The 20,223-nt window shown below is 46.4% G+C and overlaps 1 protein-coding gene across 2 annotated transcripts; it reads left to right on the top strand.

Annotated features, from left to right (window-relative positions):
- Positions 1–1,300: 1,300 nt before the first annotated feature.
- Positions 1,301–19,975, top strand: KATNB1 (katanin regulatory subunit B1). 2 transcript variants are annotated; one of them, XM_062621213.1, is made up of 19 exons: positions 1,301–1,616; positions 4,213–4,343; positions 6,596–6,713; positions 8,374–8,474; positions 8,999–9,040; positions 9,698–9,781; positions 11,163–11,278; positions 11,793–11,864; positions 12,136–12,286; positions 12,707–12,894; positions 13,012–13,142; positions 14,099–14,149; positions 14,323–14,408; positions 14,981–15,094; positions 16,043–16,192; positions 16,891–16,967; positions 17,374–17,448; positions 18,148–18,264; positions 18,873–19,975. In XM_062621213.1, exons 1-19 carry the CDS (start codon positions 1,577–1,579, stop codon positions 19,003–19,005), a joined length of 1,977 nt encoding a protein of 658 aa, XP_062477197.1. In that variant the 5' UTR covers positions 1,301–1,576; the 3' UTR covers positions 19,006–19,975. The 2 variants fall into 2 exon arrangements, 1 of the variants encoding a protein (XP_062477197.1); XR_009965320.1 differs by lacking the exons at positions 18,148–18,264; positions 18,873–19,975 and having other exon boundaries at positions 1,304–1,616; positions 13,009–13,142; positions 16,043–16,967.
- The last annotated feature ends 248 nt before the right edge of the window (positions 19,976–20,223 follow it).

The raw sequence follows: 20,223 nt of genomic DNA, 5'->3' as shown, positions 1-20,223 counted from the left end.
TGTTTGGCACCCATCACAGCAAATGGCCAGGTCTGCTCAGGCCTCCCAGCTCCCAGTTTTGGAGCTGTGAGATGTTTCATGACAGCATGTTGTCCAAGCCATCTGACAGCAGCAGCAGCCTATTTTACAGCACCACCATTTCTGACAGCTCTGCACCCCTCCATGAGTGCTTGGCTGGCAGGGCAACCTAGAGCAGATACAAACAGGCCAGGGAAGGAGATTGCTCACAAACAGTTCCCTCTTGCAGATAAAGAGGTATTCAGATAAGAAGGGTTCAGATAAGAATGCCCTACAGAAAAGGATCATCAGGGATTTCAGGAAAGCCAAAAAAATGTCCAAATCAGAAGAACTGTGAACTGGTGAAGGACTCCAGAGAACTGGGGAAAAGGGAAACCCTAAGGTCTCTAAACAAAAAGAAAAGGGAGAAAGGGGAGGAAGAAAGGGAGGGCAGGGGGAGTAAAAAGAAGGGGGTGAAAGATAAAAAGGGGGGCAGAAAAGGGGGGAGGAAAGCAAAGAGAAGGGGGGGAAAGGGGGGAGAGGGAAAGGGATGGGTGAGAAGATGGAAAGAAAAAGGGGCAAGCAAGCCTGTGGTTATGAACTCATCAGTGTTAGCTTAACACCAGAATAAATTCATTTAGAATCCTTCTACAGCCGCCAGAGACATAGCTGCTGCCAAAAATGTTAATGCATACTATCAAGGACTCACATCAAAATAATTTTATTTAGTAACTGGCTTGGGAGACAAGGGAAGCATGGAAGTGGCAAGACTGCACCCCTGCCAGGCTGAAAGCACCCAGCACGACTGCCTCAGGGGGAAAACCCACCCGAGGCTCCGGTGGGCCTGACTCGACGTGCAGCAAGAGTCAGAGGAGCTGGTGCCAACATTACCCGGCAAACAACCCCAGAGAAAAGAGACTCGGGAGCTCAGCTCCCGCCAGGGCCCTGCCTGTGACATCCGGCGAGGGGAACCGCCTCCTAGGGACACACTGGCCACAGCCATAAGGCACAACCACCGGCGACCCCTGAGGTAGAGGGCCTGGGAAGGATCTCTGGGGAGCCCCTTCCGAAGCCCCGGGCTAACGGACCGCTGCAACTCCCCTGACGGCCGAGGCGCGGCAGCACTCACCCAGCTCCCCTTAGGGGAACCTCAAAATGGCGGCCCTACAGAACCAGTGCACCGCCCTGCCTCATTGGCAGCGCTTAAAAGGCTCCGCCAAGAAACTGTGCTGCGATTGGTCATCCGCTTTGCTGTCGCTATAGCAATCACCCTTTCCTCAGCTCCTATTGGTTTCCACAGCTGCGTGTGGAAACTTGGCAACGGCGCGGCGAGGCCTTGGCTCGCGCCCCGCCCCTGCCCTCTCTGCCGCCGCGGCGCGGCCTTCCCGCCGCTGGGTCCAGCGCGCTGGGGCCTCCCCAACCCCTGCCGGTGCCTTTGTTTGGCCTCCAGACGGCCGGGGCAGCACGGGCGCATGGCCCGGCCGCGGTAGGACGCGGCGGCAGAGAGGCGACCCGGGTGGGCGGGGGACCCTCGCCGGTCGGAGGAGGGCCCATCGGACCGGCCTCGCCGAGCAGAGCCATGGCCGAGGCCGTCGCCACTAAGACGGCGTGGAAGCTGCGTGAGTGTGCCCGGGTGCCCGCCCGAGGGAGGGCGGGGAGGCTGCCCCAGCTGGAAGGGGGATGGAGGAAGCCCCAGCTGGAAGGGGGGTGGAGGAAGCGGCTTGTGATAGGAACCGGCTAATCCCTGCCTCGGGTGTGGGTGCCCCGGCCTCTTCCCAGCGCGCTGACTGGAACCTTTTAACTTCCAGAAATCCCTTTTGAAAGCACAGCCGCAGAGTGGAACAGCGTAGGACCTCGTCATGTCTGTTTGCAAAGGCTGACAGCCTGTGTTTTCCTGATGAGGTGCTGTTCTAGGTAGCCCCACATGAGTAGCACAGTACAAGAACAACTAAGGGAGGCGTGGAGTCCACCTCAGAGCCCAAGTCACAGCGGGGAGTTGCCTCGGTGGCTCGTTGGCCTGGTTGGGGCTGTCCTTCACTGCTGCTCACTTGTGACAGCACAGCAGGTGACTGAGCTCTTTGCTGCGGGAGGGGTGAGGTGAGCTCTGCAGGGCCAGTATGTCTCATCTCTTGCATGTATTTTGTAAGAGGCCGTAATAGTCCGCTGGTTTATATCTCTTATTTTCCTCAGAAGGAGCAGTAAATGGTTGCTGGCTATGCATTTCTAGCTGCTTCGCTAGTCACTGATGGGTTATTCCATAGGGGCTGTTGCAATGGGAAGAGTTCAAAAGTGTGTGCTTTAAATAAGTGACTTTGAGTCTTGAAGTTGCCTAGCAGAAATACAGTATCCTTGGCTGGTAATACATTAAGGGAGCTGAGGTAATTGACTTCTTCAATTTCCTACTTTTTAGAGCAGAAAGCCAATTTGCCATGTTATCTTTCCAGCCCTGAAACTCCTGCAGTTACCGAAAAAGCAGAAAGCTGATCGACCTCCGTTCTCCTTAAGTGGGCTGAAGTTCTTGATCTTCATTTTTTGCTAGGCTCTGCCCCATTTTAGCATCCTCTTTAGAGCAAGAAGCATTCTGAACGTTAGGAATGTTTTGGTGATGCTAATTAGGAACTTTGTATGACTGAGCTGGTGGGTGGTATCTGGTGATGAATACTTCATTAACAAAAACCTCTGTGGGTTTGAGGAAACAGGCATTTTGCTGGGAGTGGATGAAGCTGTCTGGTCACAGCTGGCATCATCAGGCTGTAACATGGCTTTTAAGAACAGAGGGTTGAATGCTTCAACAATGACTCTTACATGTAAAATATATTATTAAAAATGAGATCAAGAGGAGGGAAGCAGCAGAGGTGCTGACCCAGTGCTCTCAGCAGCAACACCGAGCATCTGTCCTTTCAATTTTAACTAATGGGTTGCCCTATTAATACTAATTGTACTGTTTGTTCCTTCAGGTCTTTGTATACATCCATACTTTAGCACTGTCATATGGAAGATAGGTCTTTCAACACAATACAAGCATATTTTGTCCTTCTCATGTAATTTATGATCCAGTTGCCTTTGTCATTTGAAAGGTGTTTCTCCAGCTAAAGTGACAATTGTGCGGTTTTGCTTTCAAAAAAGCACTCTGAGAGCTTGAGATCAAAGTACCTGTAATTATTATTGCAGCCATCTAATATTCTTTTGGATTAGTGTTGCATGTAGAATAATCAAATTGCTCCTCCCAGCAAAAACAGTCCAAACAAAAGCTGAATTGATTGTCTTTTCACAAACAAGTTTTGTGACTATTAGGCATGCAAATCCTGTGAACTTTCAGAGAACTGTAAGAGGCAGAAATTGGTAAAGACATCTGCCAAAAGCTCTTCCAGAAATTTGAGTGAGTTTAGAAAACCACTGTGAAAATCAGATGTCTAAGCAAAAATGCTAGTTTGTCTTCTCCTTTGCTCCTAACTTGTTTGGAATGAGGCCTCCTTAGTGCTGTGTCATTGTGAAGCCCTCTCAGTGCCAAAACTTCCCCTCAGCCTCCAGTTTTTGAACCGCCTTTTAGTATCAGTCCCATTTGTTCTTTCGTGCCCCTTGGGATATGTATTCATCCTTCCTTTGTCACAGTTTCACATGCTGCATTGCTAAGTTTCACCTGTGATACGCAGTGGGACAGTAGCAAAGCCTCCGCCAAAGCTGGGAAAAGGGAGCTCCACCTACCCCTGCTGCTGAGTCTGGCTTTTTTTTGTGTAAGGTAACAAACTACACTGCTGCTAATCTGCCAGTTCCTCTCAGGTTGGACAGTGCTGCTGCTTTCTAGAACAGGATTAGAAGGCTGTTCTCAAGATGACTCTGGCTGCTGCATATTCTTGCAGCTTCTCAGACACCTCTGCTTACCTAGACCCACTTGGGATACTGAAGGTAAAGCAGCTTCTGTGAGCAGCTTGCCACAGTTGAGCTTCAAGGCTACCAAGCTGCTGCTAGTGAGAGAAGATGCTTTTTGTAAGCCAAGTGAGCACTGGAGTTGTGAAGCTTGGTCAGCCGATGACTTGCCCACAACAGGCAGAACCAGGGAGGGCTGTTTCAAGCAAGATAATAGTGTGACTTCTTATCTGAACAGTGAGCTGCTGCAGCTTGTCCAGTGGAAACTGGAAAATTTTCCTGAAAGAAGAGTATTTTTTTTTGGAGGGATGGGATGAAAATTGTAATAACTGTTTGCTTTTTGTCCAGATGAGATCACAGCTCACAGCAGCAATGTATCCTCACTAGTCCTGGGCAAAACCTCAGGCCGGCTGCTGGCAACTGGAGGAGATGACTGTCGGGTCAACATATGGTCAGTTAACAAGCCCAATTGCATCATGGTAAGAACAGGCCTGTCTTCAGCTTGTGGGGGATGGGAATATTAATTCTGAGGTACAGAGGGTGGGGAATGAGGGGGAAGATTGTTGGATTGTGGCTTCTGGGACTTGTGAATAAAGTTTACCATGCAAAGACTGGATTCTAGCTAAAGATAGGGACAGAATTCAGTAACTGATGAGACCAGTGCTCCAGAGAGGGCTGGGATGCCTGGCTTCTTCAGCTGGGCCAGTGCTTGCCCAGATAATGAATACTGTGCCTTTTGTTACAGGCTACAGGTAATTAAATGCAGAGTTTTATATGAGATCAGCTAGTTTGAAAGTGCCAGCTGCAGGGCCCAGTTTTATACCCTGGAATTTGCCCTCACAGCAGGAAACATCCCCAGCAGGATGTGTTCCCACCTGTCTGCAGTCACTAATTGTCAGCACAGAATTGTCTGTAGGCTGGGGAATAGTGCTGGGCACAGCATGTTAGAAAGAGCAGGATTACCCCGGTAGTGATCACTAAAGCAACCAGAAATCAGTTTAACAGGTGTCTATCCTGCATGGCATTTGCTTTGAGTGGGTGTTGTCTTTAGCCAGTGTCCCTTATCACTTATTTAATTAACACCACAATGGTGTTGCATTATGGATTTTATTTCTTTAGCCAGCGTAAACTTCGTTATGAAGCAACTGGGGAAGTAGGATCAAAGAGGCTAAAAGGTGAATGTGTCTACTTTATTTTCCCATTCATTTACTATGTAAAGGGATTGAAATGGGTGCAAAAGGATTTGCTCGCCTTTGGCAGTGCTGTGCTGCTTGCAAAGCTGTAGTAAAGCTGTAGTAAAGCTGTGTCTTCCCAGCCCTCGGTGGTGGCATGGCAGTAGTTTGAAACTAGAGTATTGCCTTCCCTGAGAAGGTTGAAGGACTTGAGTGTCTGTACCCATTCTGTGGGAGCAGAGAGCTGTACCTCTCCTGCACTTCTTGGGAGCCACAGATGTTGGAAGCTGGTGTTTCTGAGAGCAGGGGCTGGCTGGAGCTGCTGAGCGTTTGTGCCATTCTTGTATATCAAAAGAATCTTGATTTTTGGGGGTTGTGCTTTATAGTTTGTCCTCTGAATTTTATTTTTAGTCTTTATATTAGGATTCCATATGTTTACATATTGGGAAAGAGGATGAAGAGGAACTTTTCAAGTAGCACTGCAATTTGATTCCAGTTTGAGCTGTCTTACTAAGCAGTGACATTTGCAGCAGTAGAGTACGTAGAGGATTGCATATGAAATCCTAAAAAAGCCCCATCAGAGCAGGAAGCTTCCAGCTGGTGTTCCCAGTATGTTCCCTCTGTATATGTGTGAGAGCTGGCTAGCTTAGCTATTTAAAAAGATCTGTTTGAGGATGGAATAAAGCATAAAATATTGCTTAATTGACAAGTAAAAAGAGTAGTTGTATTGGTTTTCTAAAGCTCATTTTAAATATTCTTGTGTTCTAATTAAATACTGGCCTTTTCAAAATACCTAATTTGGAAGCTTTTTAGATGTCAAGTTATACTTCAGTCGCAGCACCACGTTATCAATGTGACACCCCTTCTGGCAGCAATACTGGAGCTCCTTGTTTATGGGAAGGTTTTGAAGCAACCCTGCTTGTGCTCTTGCTTTAATTTTGTAACTGGCTCATGACACTTTGTGACCCAGTTAGAACGAACACCTTGCTGTTGTTTTTGCCCAGCATAATTGTTATAATGTGTGTGTCAACGTTGTGTGGGCATGCACACTTGATGTTTAAATACCCTTATCTCTGTTGATGCATCCTTTCAAAATTAGTCAGTGTACACCAGAAAGGGAGATGATGTGGAAGATACATGCATGGTTCTATATGCAGTGATGGTCATAGAGAATTACAGAATCACAGACTGATTTGTGTTGGAAGGGACCTTAAAGCTCATGAAGTTCCAACCCCGTGCCATGGGCAGAGAACACCTTCCACTAGACCAGGTAGCTCCAAGCCCCGTCCAACCTGGCCTTGAACACTGCCAGGGATGGGGCAGCCACAGCTTCTCTGGGCAACCTGTGACAGGGTCTTCTTCCTAAGGTGTCATCTGAATCTGTCCTCTGTCAGTTTAAAGTTGGTCTTTAGGGTGTTCTGTCATAGTGGTAGCTGATGTGAAAAAAAGGAGTAGGTGCAGCCAGGTGGTTCTAACTCATGGATGAAGACATGAACAATACCATTATGGACAGGGCTGTGTCAGTAGCTGTTGATGGTGACTTGTGGTTTTCTTTGCAGAGCTTGACAGGCCATACATCGCCCATTGAGAGCCTACAGGTCAATACGAGTGAGAATCTCATTGTTGCAGGGTCCCAGTCAGGGTCCATTCGAGTTTGGGACCTGGAAGCTGCCAAAAGTATGTTTCCATGAGTTCTGTTAATGCATGCTTTTTTAACATCCTTATGCTTAATACATATGGTAACCCAAAAGGTTCCTAACTTATGAAGGAGCAGGAGCCTGGCATTGCTTTCATCTTAATTTCCATCCTTCTTAGAGAGCTTTTATGCACTTCCTACTGAGGCTGTGGAGCTGTGTATGCACACTCAAGCAGAAATTTGTACATGTGTTGTGGAGACTGATCCAAGGAGCTAGTTTCTAGCACTGACTCAAGTGTGTTGAGATTTATATCCCAGATGAGTTTCCATGCATGTATAGAGTAACTAGCATATAGAATTTGTATTTTGGATCCTTTTAAGGTTGACAGATTGGAAGTTTTAGGTATATTAAGTTCTGACAAGTACAGGAATCCCTCACCTACTGACCCCTTGTTCTCATTCTTAGGTTCTAACTTTTCTTTTTTTTTTTCCTCAGCTGATTCTTCTCCTCTTCAATTCTTGCATGAAAGATGTAATTTTTAATAAATCATAAAAGCCATGAGCTCATCGAGCTCTGATCCTTTAAAGGCCAACTATTGAGTCATGCTTTATTTGTTGCATTTTTCTCAAATCCTAGAACAAGTTTGCAAAGGAATCATGCATCTCTTGAATGCATTCTAGCAGGAATCCGTAAAATCACTCACTATTTCATATAGGTTGGTATTTGTTCATAGAAAGAGTATGTAATGAAGATAGACTTTCACTGGCTGTGCTAAGAAGGCAGACAGCAGGTGGCATAAATAATAAACTGCTTTTGCAATTCAGACAGATAAAGTCAGTTCAGTAATAAACTAGTTTGGCTCTACAAGTGCAGAGTAGCTGAGGTGGCTGAATTTATTAGGACACCTATGAGCCAGTGTCTGTGCAAATGACCACTCTGGTTCAGTTCATTTCTGCTAGGGGAGTCATCAAACTGTTCCAGATGCCAGATGGTGGAGAGAGGTTGTCCTTGTTATTATCTGTGCAATTTTTCTTCCTCGAGTCTCTGCTTTCAGAGATATGGTATTCCAGTTCTACTGGTCCTTTCTGGCTGCCAGAATTAGAAGGGGTGTTACTTGGTTGATAACTTGCTGAAACCCTGTGATCATTCCTCTCTTGCTTCTCAACTGTTCTTTCCCAGTCTTTGGAATGCTTTTTGCAAGGAGCAATTGAAGAAGTCCAAGGAGAGTATTGGAACCTGAGAGACGGAAGTCAGGCTTGTGCCTGGATGGGAGTGCAGAGTCCTGGAAAGGGTCTTTCAGAACAATGCAGATAACAAAATGTCCCTTTCACTTCCTGACTAAAACTGTTGCCCCCTCCCTTACCCTGTTTTGCTCTCAGTGTAACAGGAGGAAAGATAAGCTGCCTAGAAGCTGCCTCAGAGCGTGGCTTTTCAGTTTTATTTTCAGCGTGGAGGCCTCTGGAGTTTTATTCATAATTTCTACACCTAAGGACAGGACTTTCATTAGGGTTATTGAACATCAGCCCTCTATTGCTGTTTCTTTGCATTGCAAGTGCAAGGTTGGAAATGTTTCCATAAAATAGTGTATACCATATGTAACATGTCTAATATATGGCTAAACTTCTGCATGGTGTCTGGGGGAAATGATCTACTAAATATTTGCTCCCTATTCCTTCTTGCTCTGCTGCTTCTTTTCCCAGTTCTTCGATCCTTACTTGGTCACAAAGCAAATATCTGCAGCCTTGATTTCCATCCTTATGGAGGCATTGTGGCATCTGGCTCTTTGGACACAAACATTAAGGTAAAACCCATACTCTCCTAGAGGTTGCCCTCTTTCCTTGCAGTATGTCTGTTTTGAAAAGTGCCAGAATGTGCTTTGGGCCAAGCTGTTGGTAGGTGCTGTACATCATCATTTCCATGTCTGTGGGCAGGCGAATTTGTGAGTGCTTGTGAAATCTATACGTGTGTGTTTGCAAAGGCAGTGTGACTCCTGTGCTGTCAAATGTGGCTCATGGTGCCAGCCAAGTGCTGGGTGTCACCAAGCACAGATGTCTTGATTGCTGTGGATTGCATCTGCTTCATCATGCTCATCCTAGACTGTAGGAATCAAGCTTCTGTAGTAAGAAATACCTTATAGAAGTGATTCTCACTTGGGGAATTGGGTTAGGAAATACCCCTAAAGCAAACAGGGGTTCAACAGCCCCTTTAGTGTTTTCATTCTGTAGTATCATATCAGCTTGGTTACAGGGAGAGCTTGTTACCAGACTCTTGGGCTGCCTGCGTACTGGTCTAAATATATCTTTTGTTTGCTTTTCTTCCCTGTAGCTCTGGGATATGAGGAAAAAAAACTGTGTCTTCAGGTACAAGGTAAAATGCTTCATTAGTTTTCAGGCAAAGAGTGGGGAAAGATTTATACTGAGAACTTGTGAACAAACTTTAAAGTGATTATGTGCAGTTAATTCTCTAGTTTTCGAGTATGAAAATGAGATCTGCACAATTTGTGAAGTGGCCTGGCAAACCTCTGCAGGCCATTGTGAGCTGCATGGGAGCGTGAAATGGACATCATAGGAGTTGAAGTACTCTAGTCTTGTTTGCTTTAGTGCAGGATGGAGAGCATCCATGAGTGTTATTTATGCTGTGACTGGTATTACCATGCAAGTCCACCCTGCACCAGGATGGTTCTATTCTTGGGGCTTTTTTCAACCCAAAGGACTTGCTGTATATTTTTTAATTTAGAAAACAATTTAGTGGAACAACATTTCTATGTGATCACCCATAAATCTGTGTAATTTTAAATTGTTTCTGAATAAGTCAGATCTGTATTTACCATACTTAAAGTGTTGCCAGAAATGTCCACCCTCATTTAGTGTGGGTGAGTGTTCAGTGGTGTGTGAGCTGTGGACTCTCTGAAACAGTCAGTTGATTTTATTGTATAGTATAGAATTAAAAGCCGAAAGCCAGAATTCCTTCAAAAGGAAGTGGGGGGGGGAAAGATTAAAATACTATTTGTTGTTCTCATTTTAGGGTCACACAGAAGCAGTTCGATGTCTCCGGTTTAGTCCTGATGGGAAGTGGTTAGCCTCTGCTGCTGATGATCACACTGTGAAGGTAATTTATTGTGACACCTGCTTATGTGCTTGTGGTGCATAGGAATGCTGGGATCATCTTTTACCAGGCATTACCAGCACTCACTCATAAACACTTTTAGTTAATTAAGCAGCTGACTGAGCCCTGTGGCTTTGCAAGAACCAGTCTGTTTATGAGGATCATGTCCAGTGGCCCACAACATCCACAAGAGAGCCGTGTGTGTTGCAGTGCACTTATCCAACAGACATCTTGGCACTATGCACATGAAAATTCAAGTTTTGGTGGTGGTGCAAGTTGTGAGACATGAACATTGGCCTCAGTTGTGTCAATAGTTGTTACAGAATGAGTTGCCCACAGCACATTACTTCACCATACCAGTTTCTGCTCTGCTCAATGAATTCACTAGGAGTGTGTTACCATACATAGATTTGGGTTGGAAGAGACCTTGAAGTTCATCCAGTTCCAACCCCCTGCCATGGGCAGGGACACCTTCCACTAGACCAGGTTGCTCCAAGCCCTGTCCAACCTGGCCTTGAACACTGCCAGGGATGGGGCAGCCACAGCTTCTCTGGGCAGCCTGTGCCAGCGCCTCAGTACCCTCACAGGAAAGAACTTCTTCCGAATATCCAACTTAAATCTCACCCTTTTTCAGTTTAAACCAATCACCCCTTGTCCTATCACTACAGTCCCTGATGAAGAGTCCCTTCTCCTTCATCTTTGTGTAGCCCCCCTTCAGGTACTGGAAGGCTGCTCTGAGGTCTCCCTGCAGCCTCGCTCGACTGAACAGGCCGAATTTTCTCAGCTTGTCTTCATGTCACATACATTGCACATGATTATCTGCCTGAAAGTTGCTGTTGGGACTGAGCAGAAAAGGAATTCAGAAAAGTATCAAGTGAAACAGTGACTTCAGTTGTTTCAGTTGTAGTATGGAGGACTGTGGGCAAAGGACTGGTTTTTGTTTTCAGCTTCACATGAAATAACCTGATCAGTCGTTTCACTCTGGATTTTTTCAGTGGTGGCTAATGCTAAGGGATTCAGAGCTTTGGGCTTTCTGTCTGCTTTTGAGATATAATCTGTGGGGACAGGAGAACCTGCTGTATTTTATGCCAGTCTCTAAATATAAATCAGAAACTTCTAGGGGACAAATGAAAAATTTAGAAGAAAATGCCAGGAAAAAAAGAAAAAAAAAAACCCAACCAAACAAAAAAACAGACAAACAAACAAAACAAACCAGACAAAAAGCAGATTCAAATGACTGGGACTGTACTCCTTCCCTGAGCATTGAGTCTGTTCCTGGAGGGGAAGAAGCATTAGAAGGTTACCAGTACAAGGAAACCTGAAGTGTATTGGAATTCTCTAACATGAAGTCCTTTCAAGAGTCTCTTTTCTTTCTTTCTTCCAGCTTTGGGATCTGGTGGCTGGGAAGCTAGTGTTTGAATTTACAGAACATACTGGCCCAGTAAACGTTGTTGAATTCCATCCCAATGAATACCTTTTGGCATCTCGTAGCTCTGACAGGTATGTAAGGGGAGGGAGAAGGAAGGGAATAGTGTATGTCTATTCCCTTTCCTGCTGCCCTTCCTTTTAGCAATGTGGAAAATAGGAATCTCACACAACTTAAACGTGCCATTGCAAGAGCCTGACATCTAGCCAGCAGCACATTACATCTGTGATGTGAAACACGTGGAGGTCTGGTCTTCTCGTGCAAAATTGGTGGCCCTCTCTACCACACCAGAAAACAGTGCTGTAGCCTCAAGCCTCTCACTAGTCCAGCTGACATACTGAACAGCCAGCAGTCCTGCTCAGTTAGCAGGCTGTCCTCTTAGATCTGGATGAGCAGTAAATACCTATTCATGTCTAGAGCCTCTAAGCATCTGTGGCTGTATTATGGATCTTAGCTCGACTGGCCTTCTGGGCAGGGTCATTATACGTGCATGACAGCAAAAGCCATTCTAGCAGTTTGTGCAATTCCAGATCCTACTGCAGATCTCTAGATGGATGAGTGATGATTTTTATTCTGTTCTGTGTACAGGACTGTTCGGTTCTGGGACTTAGAGAAGTTTCAAGTGGTGAGCTGTATTGAAGAGGAGGCTACTCCTGTCAGGTATATTAAATTCCTACTGCAGTGTCCAAGGCAGAGACTGAAGTATGGGTAAACGGAGGATTTCCTGAAAAAGACTTTACTGGGGAGAAGTTTGGGCAGCTAGAGATGTTGCCCAGGCCCGCCAGATTGCACATCTGAATACCAGATTGATAAGCTTATTGTTAGACACATAGCTGGAGGTGTTCAATGGAGACAGGGATACAGCCCTAGGGTCACTGTGAAAACGCTGGAAGATTGTATATGCCTAATTTTCCACCTGCCTTCCTCCCAGGTGTGTTCTTTTCAACCCAGATGGCTGCTGCTTGTATAGTGGCTTCCAGGATTCCCTGCGTGTGTACGGCTGGGAACCAGAGCGCTGTTTTGATGTGGTCTTGGTGAACTGGGGAAAAGTAGCTGATTTATCTGTTCGCAACAACCAGCTGGTAAGCCACTGCTCCTGAAGAGGGGGCAGGCAGCTGCAAAAGACAAAATCCTCCTGCCTCCTTTCAGGCCTTAAAGGTTCTATCAGACTGTAAGCAGCCAGGGCTTGCCACGTGCCTAGCACTTAGACAAAGATTGTGTGCTTTTGCTTTGAGCAACGTCGTGCTCCACTTTGTCTCTCTTTGGCTTCCGGAGGAAAGAACTGGGCCTTGGTTTGACCAGTATTTAGAAACTATGCTTGTCAAAAGTCTTACTACAGCCTTTTGTAAAACACTGGCAGCTTCAAATTGAAAAAGCCAAAGCAGCTAACTGGGAAATTCTCAAACAGTTGTGCAGGGTCACTGCGTCATGCCTGCTCTGAAAAAGGCTCAGGGTGTGCACCCTGTTCCCTTGTGAGTTACCTTGGTCTTTTGTCTCTACAGATAGGTGTTTCCTTTGCACAAAGCACAGTCTCTTCCTTTGTTGTGGATCTCAGCAGAGTCACAAAGTCGGATTCTATTCCTCATGGGCTAATCAAGGATGATGAGCCTCTTGTGCCACCTACCCCAACAGGGTCCTCCTTTCGCCGCATCTATGACAGGCCCTCAACTAGCTGCAGCAAGCCACAAAGGTAGGGAATCTACTAGCTTGTTGTATTTCAAGATTTTAAGGAAATTGCAAGCTTGGTGCTTTCTCTCTGGCAGAGTCCATATGACTTGCTCTGACAGCATCTCTTTTTCCACAGTAGAGTGAAGCATAACTCAGAGAGTGAGAGGCGCAGTCCCAGCAGCGAAGACGACCGGGATGAAAAGGAATCAAAAGCTGAGATCCAGAACCCAGAGGATTACAATGAGATCTTCCAGCCCAAGAATGCTATATGTCAGTACCAAGGTTTATTATGCTATTGAATAGCGATTGTATTAGCACTGTGGGTGCTAAACTGGTTCTGTAGAAGTGAGCTTTGGGATACTATTATAGAGGCTTTATCTGTGACTGGGAGAATTTAGGAAATGGCTTTTTTGGACACTGAACCACAGATGATGTCGGCGAACTGCTAGGAGGTGGCACCTTTACTGGGTACAGTGTTGTCTGGTCAAAGCCTGTCTCAGAATCCAGAGCTCCTTTGTAAGCATAGATTCACATCCTGCTTTAGGTTGGAAGGGGCCTTAAAGCTCATCCAGTTCCAACCCCTGCCACAGGCAGGGACACCTTCCACTAGACCAGGTTGCTCCAAGCCCTGTCTAGCCTGGCCTTGAACACTGCCAGGGATGGGGCAGCCACAACAGCAAAGCATGCTGCTGCCTTGTTTTGATTAGGGAGGACTACTGTGTTACAGGATCTTTATTAGCTTAGAATTGTGCTATGAATAAAATCAGCAGCCTCCATTAAAGAAGGAAAGACAAAATGTTCTGTTAAAGCAGAAGTGGTTGTTTAGGAAGCATAGTGCAAGGCCTGTGCCATTTTTATGTGAATGTGAAAAATTAGGTACTCCTTTTAAGGAATTAATAATCATTATTTGAATTTATTTATGTAAATCAATTTAGCTAGTGGTATTGTTTTTTTTTTCATGCAATTTGTTGTGACAGTGCCTTTCTTATGCTTCACACCTCTTCAGCAGGGATGAACTAGTTTCTTATCTCCCATCCATGAAGGCTGAAAGCCTTTGGCTAAACTCAACAATAGTGTCACAGTGTGAAGGAGATAACTGCTTGTCATATTGCTGATTACCCAAATGTGTGGAGTTTTGGAGGCCTCTCAGCTCCAAGGTTGACTTATTGCTTATCTGTAGCCTTGGATGCTTCTTTGTTTGTTTATTCTGTTCCCCATCTCTGTAGGTCGAACTCCTCCTCGGAACAGTGAGCCCTTTCCAGCCCCTCCTGAGGATGGTGAGTATGAAAACAACCCCTTGGGGAGAATGGGGTTAATGACCCTTAAAGGTGGGAGAGCTCCACATCTGCAGAAAGACTATTCGTAATCTAGCTGTACAGAAACTTTTCTATCAACTTCTCTTGAAAGGAACAATCAGTTTCTGCTTTCTCACTTCTTTCCCTCTTGGTAGAGCCCATAGCTGCAAAGGAAGCAGTGAAGCCCACCCGAGCTCCGGATGTCCAGACATTGTTGCCAAAGCAAGAACTTGTATGTACTGTTTGGTCTGTTAATAGCTGTTCATACCCCCACTGTGAAAAGATACACAAGTGCTAGAGACTTTACAGTTTCTAAGGAAGCAGATTCCTCTACTGAAGAACAGTAAAAGTGCAGCTTCAGGCTTTGTCCTGCCCTAAGTCTTGCCTGATCAGTAGAATCAAAGGCCAAGCCTCCAACAGGCAATGACTCTATTGCTTCTGTTCACTTCCTGCACTTGCAGTGGTGTTTCTGCTTGTATCTCAAAAGTGGGGCACTCTGAAGAGGACCGAGTGCAGGATATATTATCCTGGCTTCTCTCTCAGCCTTCAGGCTGGCTACAGCCTCTTACCCTGATTTTAGATACCAGTGGCAACTTGGCAGTTCTGCTGGGACATCTCTCTGTTCTTTGCAAATCTTAATTACATCTTAGTAGGTACCTGAGAAATACTTCATTGCCTCTTTAAACTGTGCTAGTAAATTGGAGACTGCTTCTGCCTTAGGACCCTGCTGTGGGAAGAAAACAGGTCAGGAAAAAAAGGACATCAGGCTAGGGCCAGAATGCTGCTGATGGAGCTTTTATCCTAATTCTGCAGCCAGTCCAGAGGGCACCAATTGCCTCTTCAGCTGCTTTGACCAGAGCAGAGCCGTTGGTGATTCCTGCAGCCAGAAATGAGCCCATTGGCCTGAAAGCCTCTGACTTTCTACCAGTAAGTATCTCTGGACAAAAGAAAAGTTTCTGGCTGGTGTCTGTTTTGGGTGTCATCAGAAAGGGGGTTCTCTGACATGCAAGTGTACTGGGTGCTTTCTGCAGCCTGCAGTCGTCAGTACTGAATGAGACCATGTTACTTCCTGTTCATCCGCTGCCCACTTGGTGCCTTTCCCACCTCACAGCTCCTCTAACATGCAGTTCCTGTGGAATCAGCAACTCCAGATTGCTGGACACAGTCCCCATTGTGATTGACAGCAGGCTGATGTGAACACAGCAGCATTGATCCACGCTCAAAGATTGCGTTATTAAAGCGGAGAACTAGGGATAGGGCTCGGACACTGAACAATTCCATGTGCTAGACAGTGATTCATTTAGAAAATTGGTGTCTGCCATTACACATACATAATTATTTCATAGCAATTTTTTCCTCTTGGAGGCCCCTTGGCCTCTCCTGGGGAGGATATTTCCTGTCCCAGAAATGGAGAAGGACTGGAGAATCCTTATGAATTCAAACTCTAATTGTGAGCAAAGGAAGTGGTGGTTCCAGCAGGGCTTAGCAGGAATCAAACTGAGAGGCTAATAAATGGTATGAGATTTATAATTGTAATAACATTCAGCTGAATGTTTCACATGAAAAATAGGGCGTGTGTGAAAATATTTCTTCATCAAAATATGTTGGTTTTGGAAACCTCCTTTTAATTAACTTTTTTAAATTTTGAGAGTTTCTCCAAAGCTTCAAACATATTTGTGACTGATGTAGTAGAAAAGGCAGAAGAGAAGTAACTTAGATCAGAACAAATTGAGCATTTTAAAACCATCTTGAAGGAAGTCAGTATTTGCTGGGACTCTCTACACCAAAACCAGCTCTCACCTACGCCAAGGAAAGCTCCTACTTTTCTGTGCCACCTTGCTCTATTATTGCTGCTCCATTGGTGTGTACTTTCAGGCTGTGAAAAACCAAAGCCAGACGGAGCCTGTAGATGAGGAAGCCATTTCCCAGATCAGGAAAGGCCACGAGACCATGTGTGTGGTGCTCACCAGTCGCCGCAAGAATCTGGACACTGTGCAGGCTGTGTGGAGCTCCAGTGATATCAAGGCAAGGATGTAGAGATACCTATGGCCTGTAAGGCTTGTTCAGCCGGGAGAAGAGGTTTTTGGGGAGACCTTAGAGCAGCTCCAGTGCCTAAAGGGGCTACAAGAAACCAGGAGAGGGGCTTTGGAGAAGGGCCTGTAGGGACAGGACAAGGGGGAATGGCTTTAACTTGACAGAGTTCCCAAGATTTCTCCTTGGGAAGAAGTTCTTCCCTGTGAAGGTACTGAGGCCCTGGCACAGGGTGCCCAGAGAAGCTGTGGCTGCCCCATCCTTGGCAGTGTTCAAGGCCAGATTAGATGGGGCTTGGCACAACCTGCTCTAGTGGAAGGTGTCCCTTCCAGTTGAAGGTGTTGGAACTGGATGAGCTTTAAAGGCTTTTCCAGCCCAAGCTAGTCTGTGTTTCTCTGTGATGGGAGCAGCTGAACAGCTCTCCTGCTTGCAGGTAAACAGTTCTGCCTCTTGCACAAAATGCAGGGTCTTGCAGCTTTTGTCCCCAGGCAGAGTGCTGCTGTGTCCCACCTGCACTTGAATGGCCACAAAGAAACATGGAAGAAACTTTCTCACAAGAGGGTTGTCTTCTCTTCCCTAGTGAACTCCACATTTCCTCTGCCTTGTTTTTGAAAAGCTGTACTTGATACTAATTGCACTAGCCTAGCCAGTTTGAGCTTTGCACTTGGTGACTTCTTCCCCTTCTCTCCCAGAACTCTGTTGACTCTGCAGTGGCGATCAACGATCTGTCTGTTGTCGTGGACCTCATGAATATTGTCAACCAAAAACCGTGAGTCCTGGGTAGGGGCAGCCCCTGGGATACCCCAGAGGCACCTGGCTTGGTGTCAGGAGTGCTGCTTTGTACCTGCCTTGTATCCAGTGGACAATGACAAATGACAGTATGAAATGCATGTGCTTGTAGTCAGATCTGCAAGTCTGCAGCACCAGAGACTGCTGGAGATGCATGGGGCCCTTGCAGTGGGCAAATGGTGCCTCACTTAGAGCTTCATGAAGTGACTGTTGAATCAAAATAAGTCAAAACCTTCCATTTCCCATCACAAGGGGGAGTCAGTGAACTTGCTCAGTAAACTTGAATGCTGCTGCCTGGGCTTTTTTTGCCAGAAAGCATTATTTGTGTCAACTCAGTTTTGTAAAGCTTCATAATCCTGTCTCAGCTTGTGTTTTTTTCTTTTCAGGTCTCTCTGGAAGCTGGATTTGTGTGCTATAGTCCTGCCACAGGTAGAAAAACTACTCCAAAGTAAATATGAAAGGTGAGGCCCCAAAAACATGGTGTATTGGAGGAGAAGGTGGAGATACTCCTAGAATTGCTCCTCTGCGTGTTTTGTAGCTGAAATAACATCCTGAAGACTCACAGCAGATACAGTATAATGCCAATACAACAACTGGAAAAGGGCAATGGAGTTGCCAAGTGTGTGGGGGAAGAGTTATGGAAAGTCTGCATGGGCAGGAAGAGCAGGATATTGAGATTTGGAGCAAGTGTATTGGATTGAAAGCAGCTCTGGCAGCCAGGAGGGGTCACATCCGTGTAGAACAAATGTGCTCTGCACACAGATGGGAATGAGGTTGTCGATGTGGAGCAAGAGGAGTGAAATCCTGCATGGGGGTCCCTTGGATTGCTTTGAACTTCGTTAGGTGGCAAAAAATATGCAGCCTCTCTTAAGATGGAGTGTCTGCCATTCCAGGTCCCCTCAGCAGGACACCTCTGCTCTGAAGCAGAAAGGTTTTGCGTAGCAGAGAATATGCCAGGACTTTTTAAAGGACTCACTTTGTCAGTCTTGACTCGAACCAAAATGTATGGGTATTTGGCTGGTGCTCTCCTTACCAGGTTCCAGGTGGTGGGTGGGGGTTTGGTTGAGTGGATTGTCCCCATTGACTGGATGTGAGTGACAGCTGTGTGCTGGGAGGACAGGAATGAAACTCAAGTGGGACCCGATTCTCCATTTTTCTAGTTACGTGCAGACTGGCTGCACCTCCCTGAAACTCATTCTCCAGAGATTCCTGCCTCTGATCACAGACATCCTCGCTGCACCACCTTCTGTTGGAGTGGACATCACCAGGGAGGAAAGGTGAGGCACTTGCCTCCTGCACTTGCTCCCTTTTTTGCCCCAGCCTTTCTCTTTAGTGAGCTTTGCTCCTTGTCATCAAGGCTTTGATACTAGACTGGGCATGCCTGCCCTTTTGTCCGTCAACACCAAACACTCCTGCCATGAGAAAAGACCAAGGACTGCTTTTCTGTCTGTCACTGTGTATTGAGTCATACCTGATCAAAGCGTGAGTATTTCAAGAGTAAAACCACCTTGTGGCTTCACCCTCTACCTCACAAGACACATGAGTTGTCAGCTGGGCGCTGGATTTCTAGTTCACTCACAGGATAGCTCTGCTCTGAGAAGCTGCCCTCTGAAAACAACACCTCCTTCCTCCCTGGACTTTACTGCCAAAGGGGAAAGGAGGAGTAAAGGAGTCTTTATGTGGATGCCATTCTTCGTTGTCATGAGGATGTGGGCTGAATACATAGTGTTTCTGCAGAGCCATGCTCACATTTTAGCCTCTTCCAGGCTATTTGCAGGGCTTGTGTTTTCTCACCTGCTTATATTGCATCTTTGGTGCTGCAGGAACAAGCACTTCTCTTCAGCAGCTGAGGATTCATGCTGTGTCTGCTTTCTCCCTTTTGCAGGCTCCATAAATGCAAGCTGTGCTACAGGCAGCTGAAAAACATCAGCAGCATCATCAAGAACAAGTCTGGGCTCAGCGGCCGCCATGGTAGTACCTTTCGGGAACTGCACCTCCTCATGGCTGTCCTGGAGTGACAGCCGCCACCTTCCCATGTGCAAATGAAAGTGGCCAAGCTCTCCTTGGTCTGGCTGGATTTCACCTCTCTCCATGTGTCCATCTTTGCCCTCACAGTGCAGTAGGGAAGTGGGATCTCACTGGCTGGTTGCCTGCCTAGCCTGGGTGCATTTATGGGCTGGATGGAGGACCTGAGTGGAGTGCATCTGTGCTGCATGAGGGGACCTGCCTGGTGGAGGGCCTCACAAAGCCCTGTAGGGAGACAGCTTCATTTCATCTTTTCATCTCGGCATCAAGCTGTCAGCTCCTCCATCTATGTGATGGCCTTTTGCTGACAGCCATCCAAGCCCACTGTCACATCTTCACCCATGTGTGCTGTTGGCTTACTGGTTCTATGGGTTGGGGCTGGCTGGCCCCTCTCTCTCTGTGCACTGTGCTGCCCACAACAGCATGATGGGGGTTGGAGTGTCCTTTCTCTACAGAAGGACTTCACCTGCGCTGTGGGACTGGGTGTTTGGGCTTCCTTCATCAAACATGAGCCAGGACACCAAGGCTCCATGCCTAGGGTAGCTTCAAGGACTTACATTGAGAGGGGGCTTCCTCTTGGCTTCTTAGAAAGCCCTGCTGGCACCCTGGACTGCACAAGCTTAATATCATCAGAACTGCTGGTAACTGAGGTCTATCTGGAGGAGTTAAAATATGTGACTTAAAACAGGATTTCTCCTATTTTTACATTTGGGGATAAGGATTTAGGAGGGCTGAGAAACAGAAGCATGTGTCTTTCTATGTCCACTGGACTGCTATTTTTCCCTGAATAAATGTCTGTCAGAACCTTTCTGTCCCTCTTTCTTTCCAGTGCAGAAAGAGGTTCCTGTTGGTGCTTCCCCTGCTCCTCCCAGCCTGTCTCCTATTTTGTTATACACTGGAGCTTGTTCTCTGGGAAACTGTAACTTATAATGGAGTTTATTAAAAGATTTGTAACTTTTTTTTGTAAGAAGTTGTGTTAAATGCCTGAATCTCTTGAAGCCCTGTTCACCTTGTCATGCCTCCTGGCTGGGAGTGTCCAGGGAAAGTAGGGCTCTGTTCCCTGTGTGTCTCAGGGGGAAGCTGGCCCTTCTCACCGTTCCTGCTGGGAGGCTGGGGTGAGTAAGTGGATGTGGTGAGCAAGCTGAGAGGCAGCACTGGCTGGGTTTCGCTTGCTGAAAGCCCTGGGGAGGTTTCACTCTGCTGGGTATTTC

Source organism: Pezoporus occidentalis, unplaced genomic scaffold (genome assembly GCF_034315485.1).
Source record: "Pezoporus occidentalis ecotype Australia unplaced genomic scaffold, CSIRO_AGI_Poc_V1 ctg229, whole genome shotgun sequence".
NCBI lineage: Eukaryota > Metazoa > Chordata > Aves > Psittaciformes > Psittacidae > Pezoporus > Pezoporus occidentalis.
This window is presented reverse-complemented; position numbering and strand designations above follow the sequence as displayed.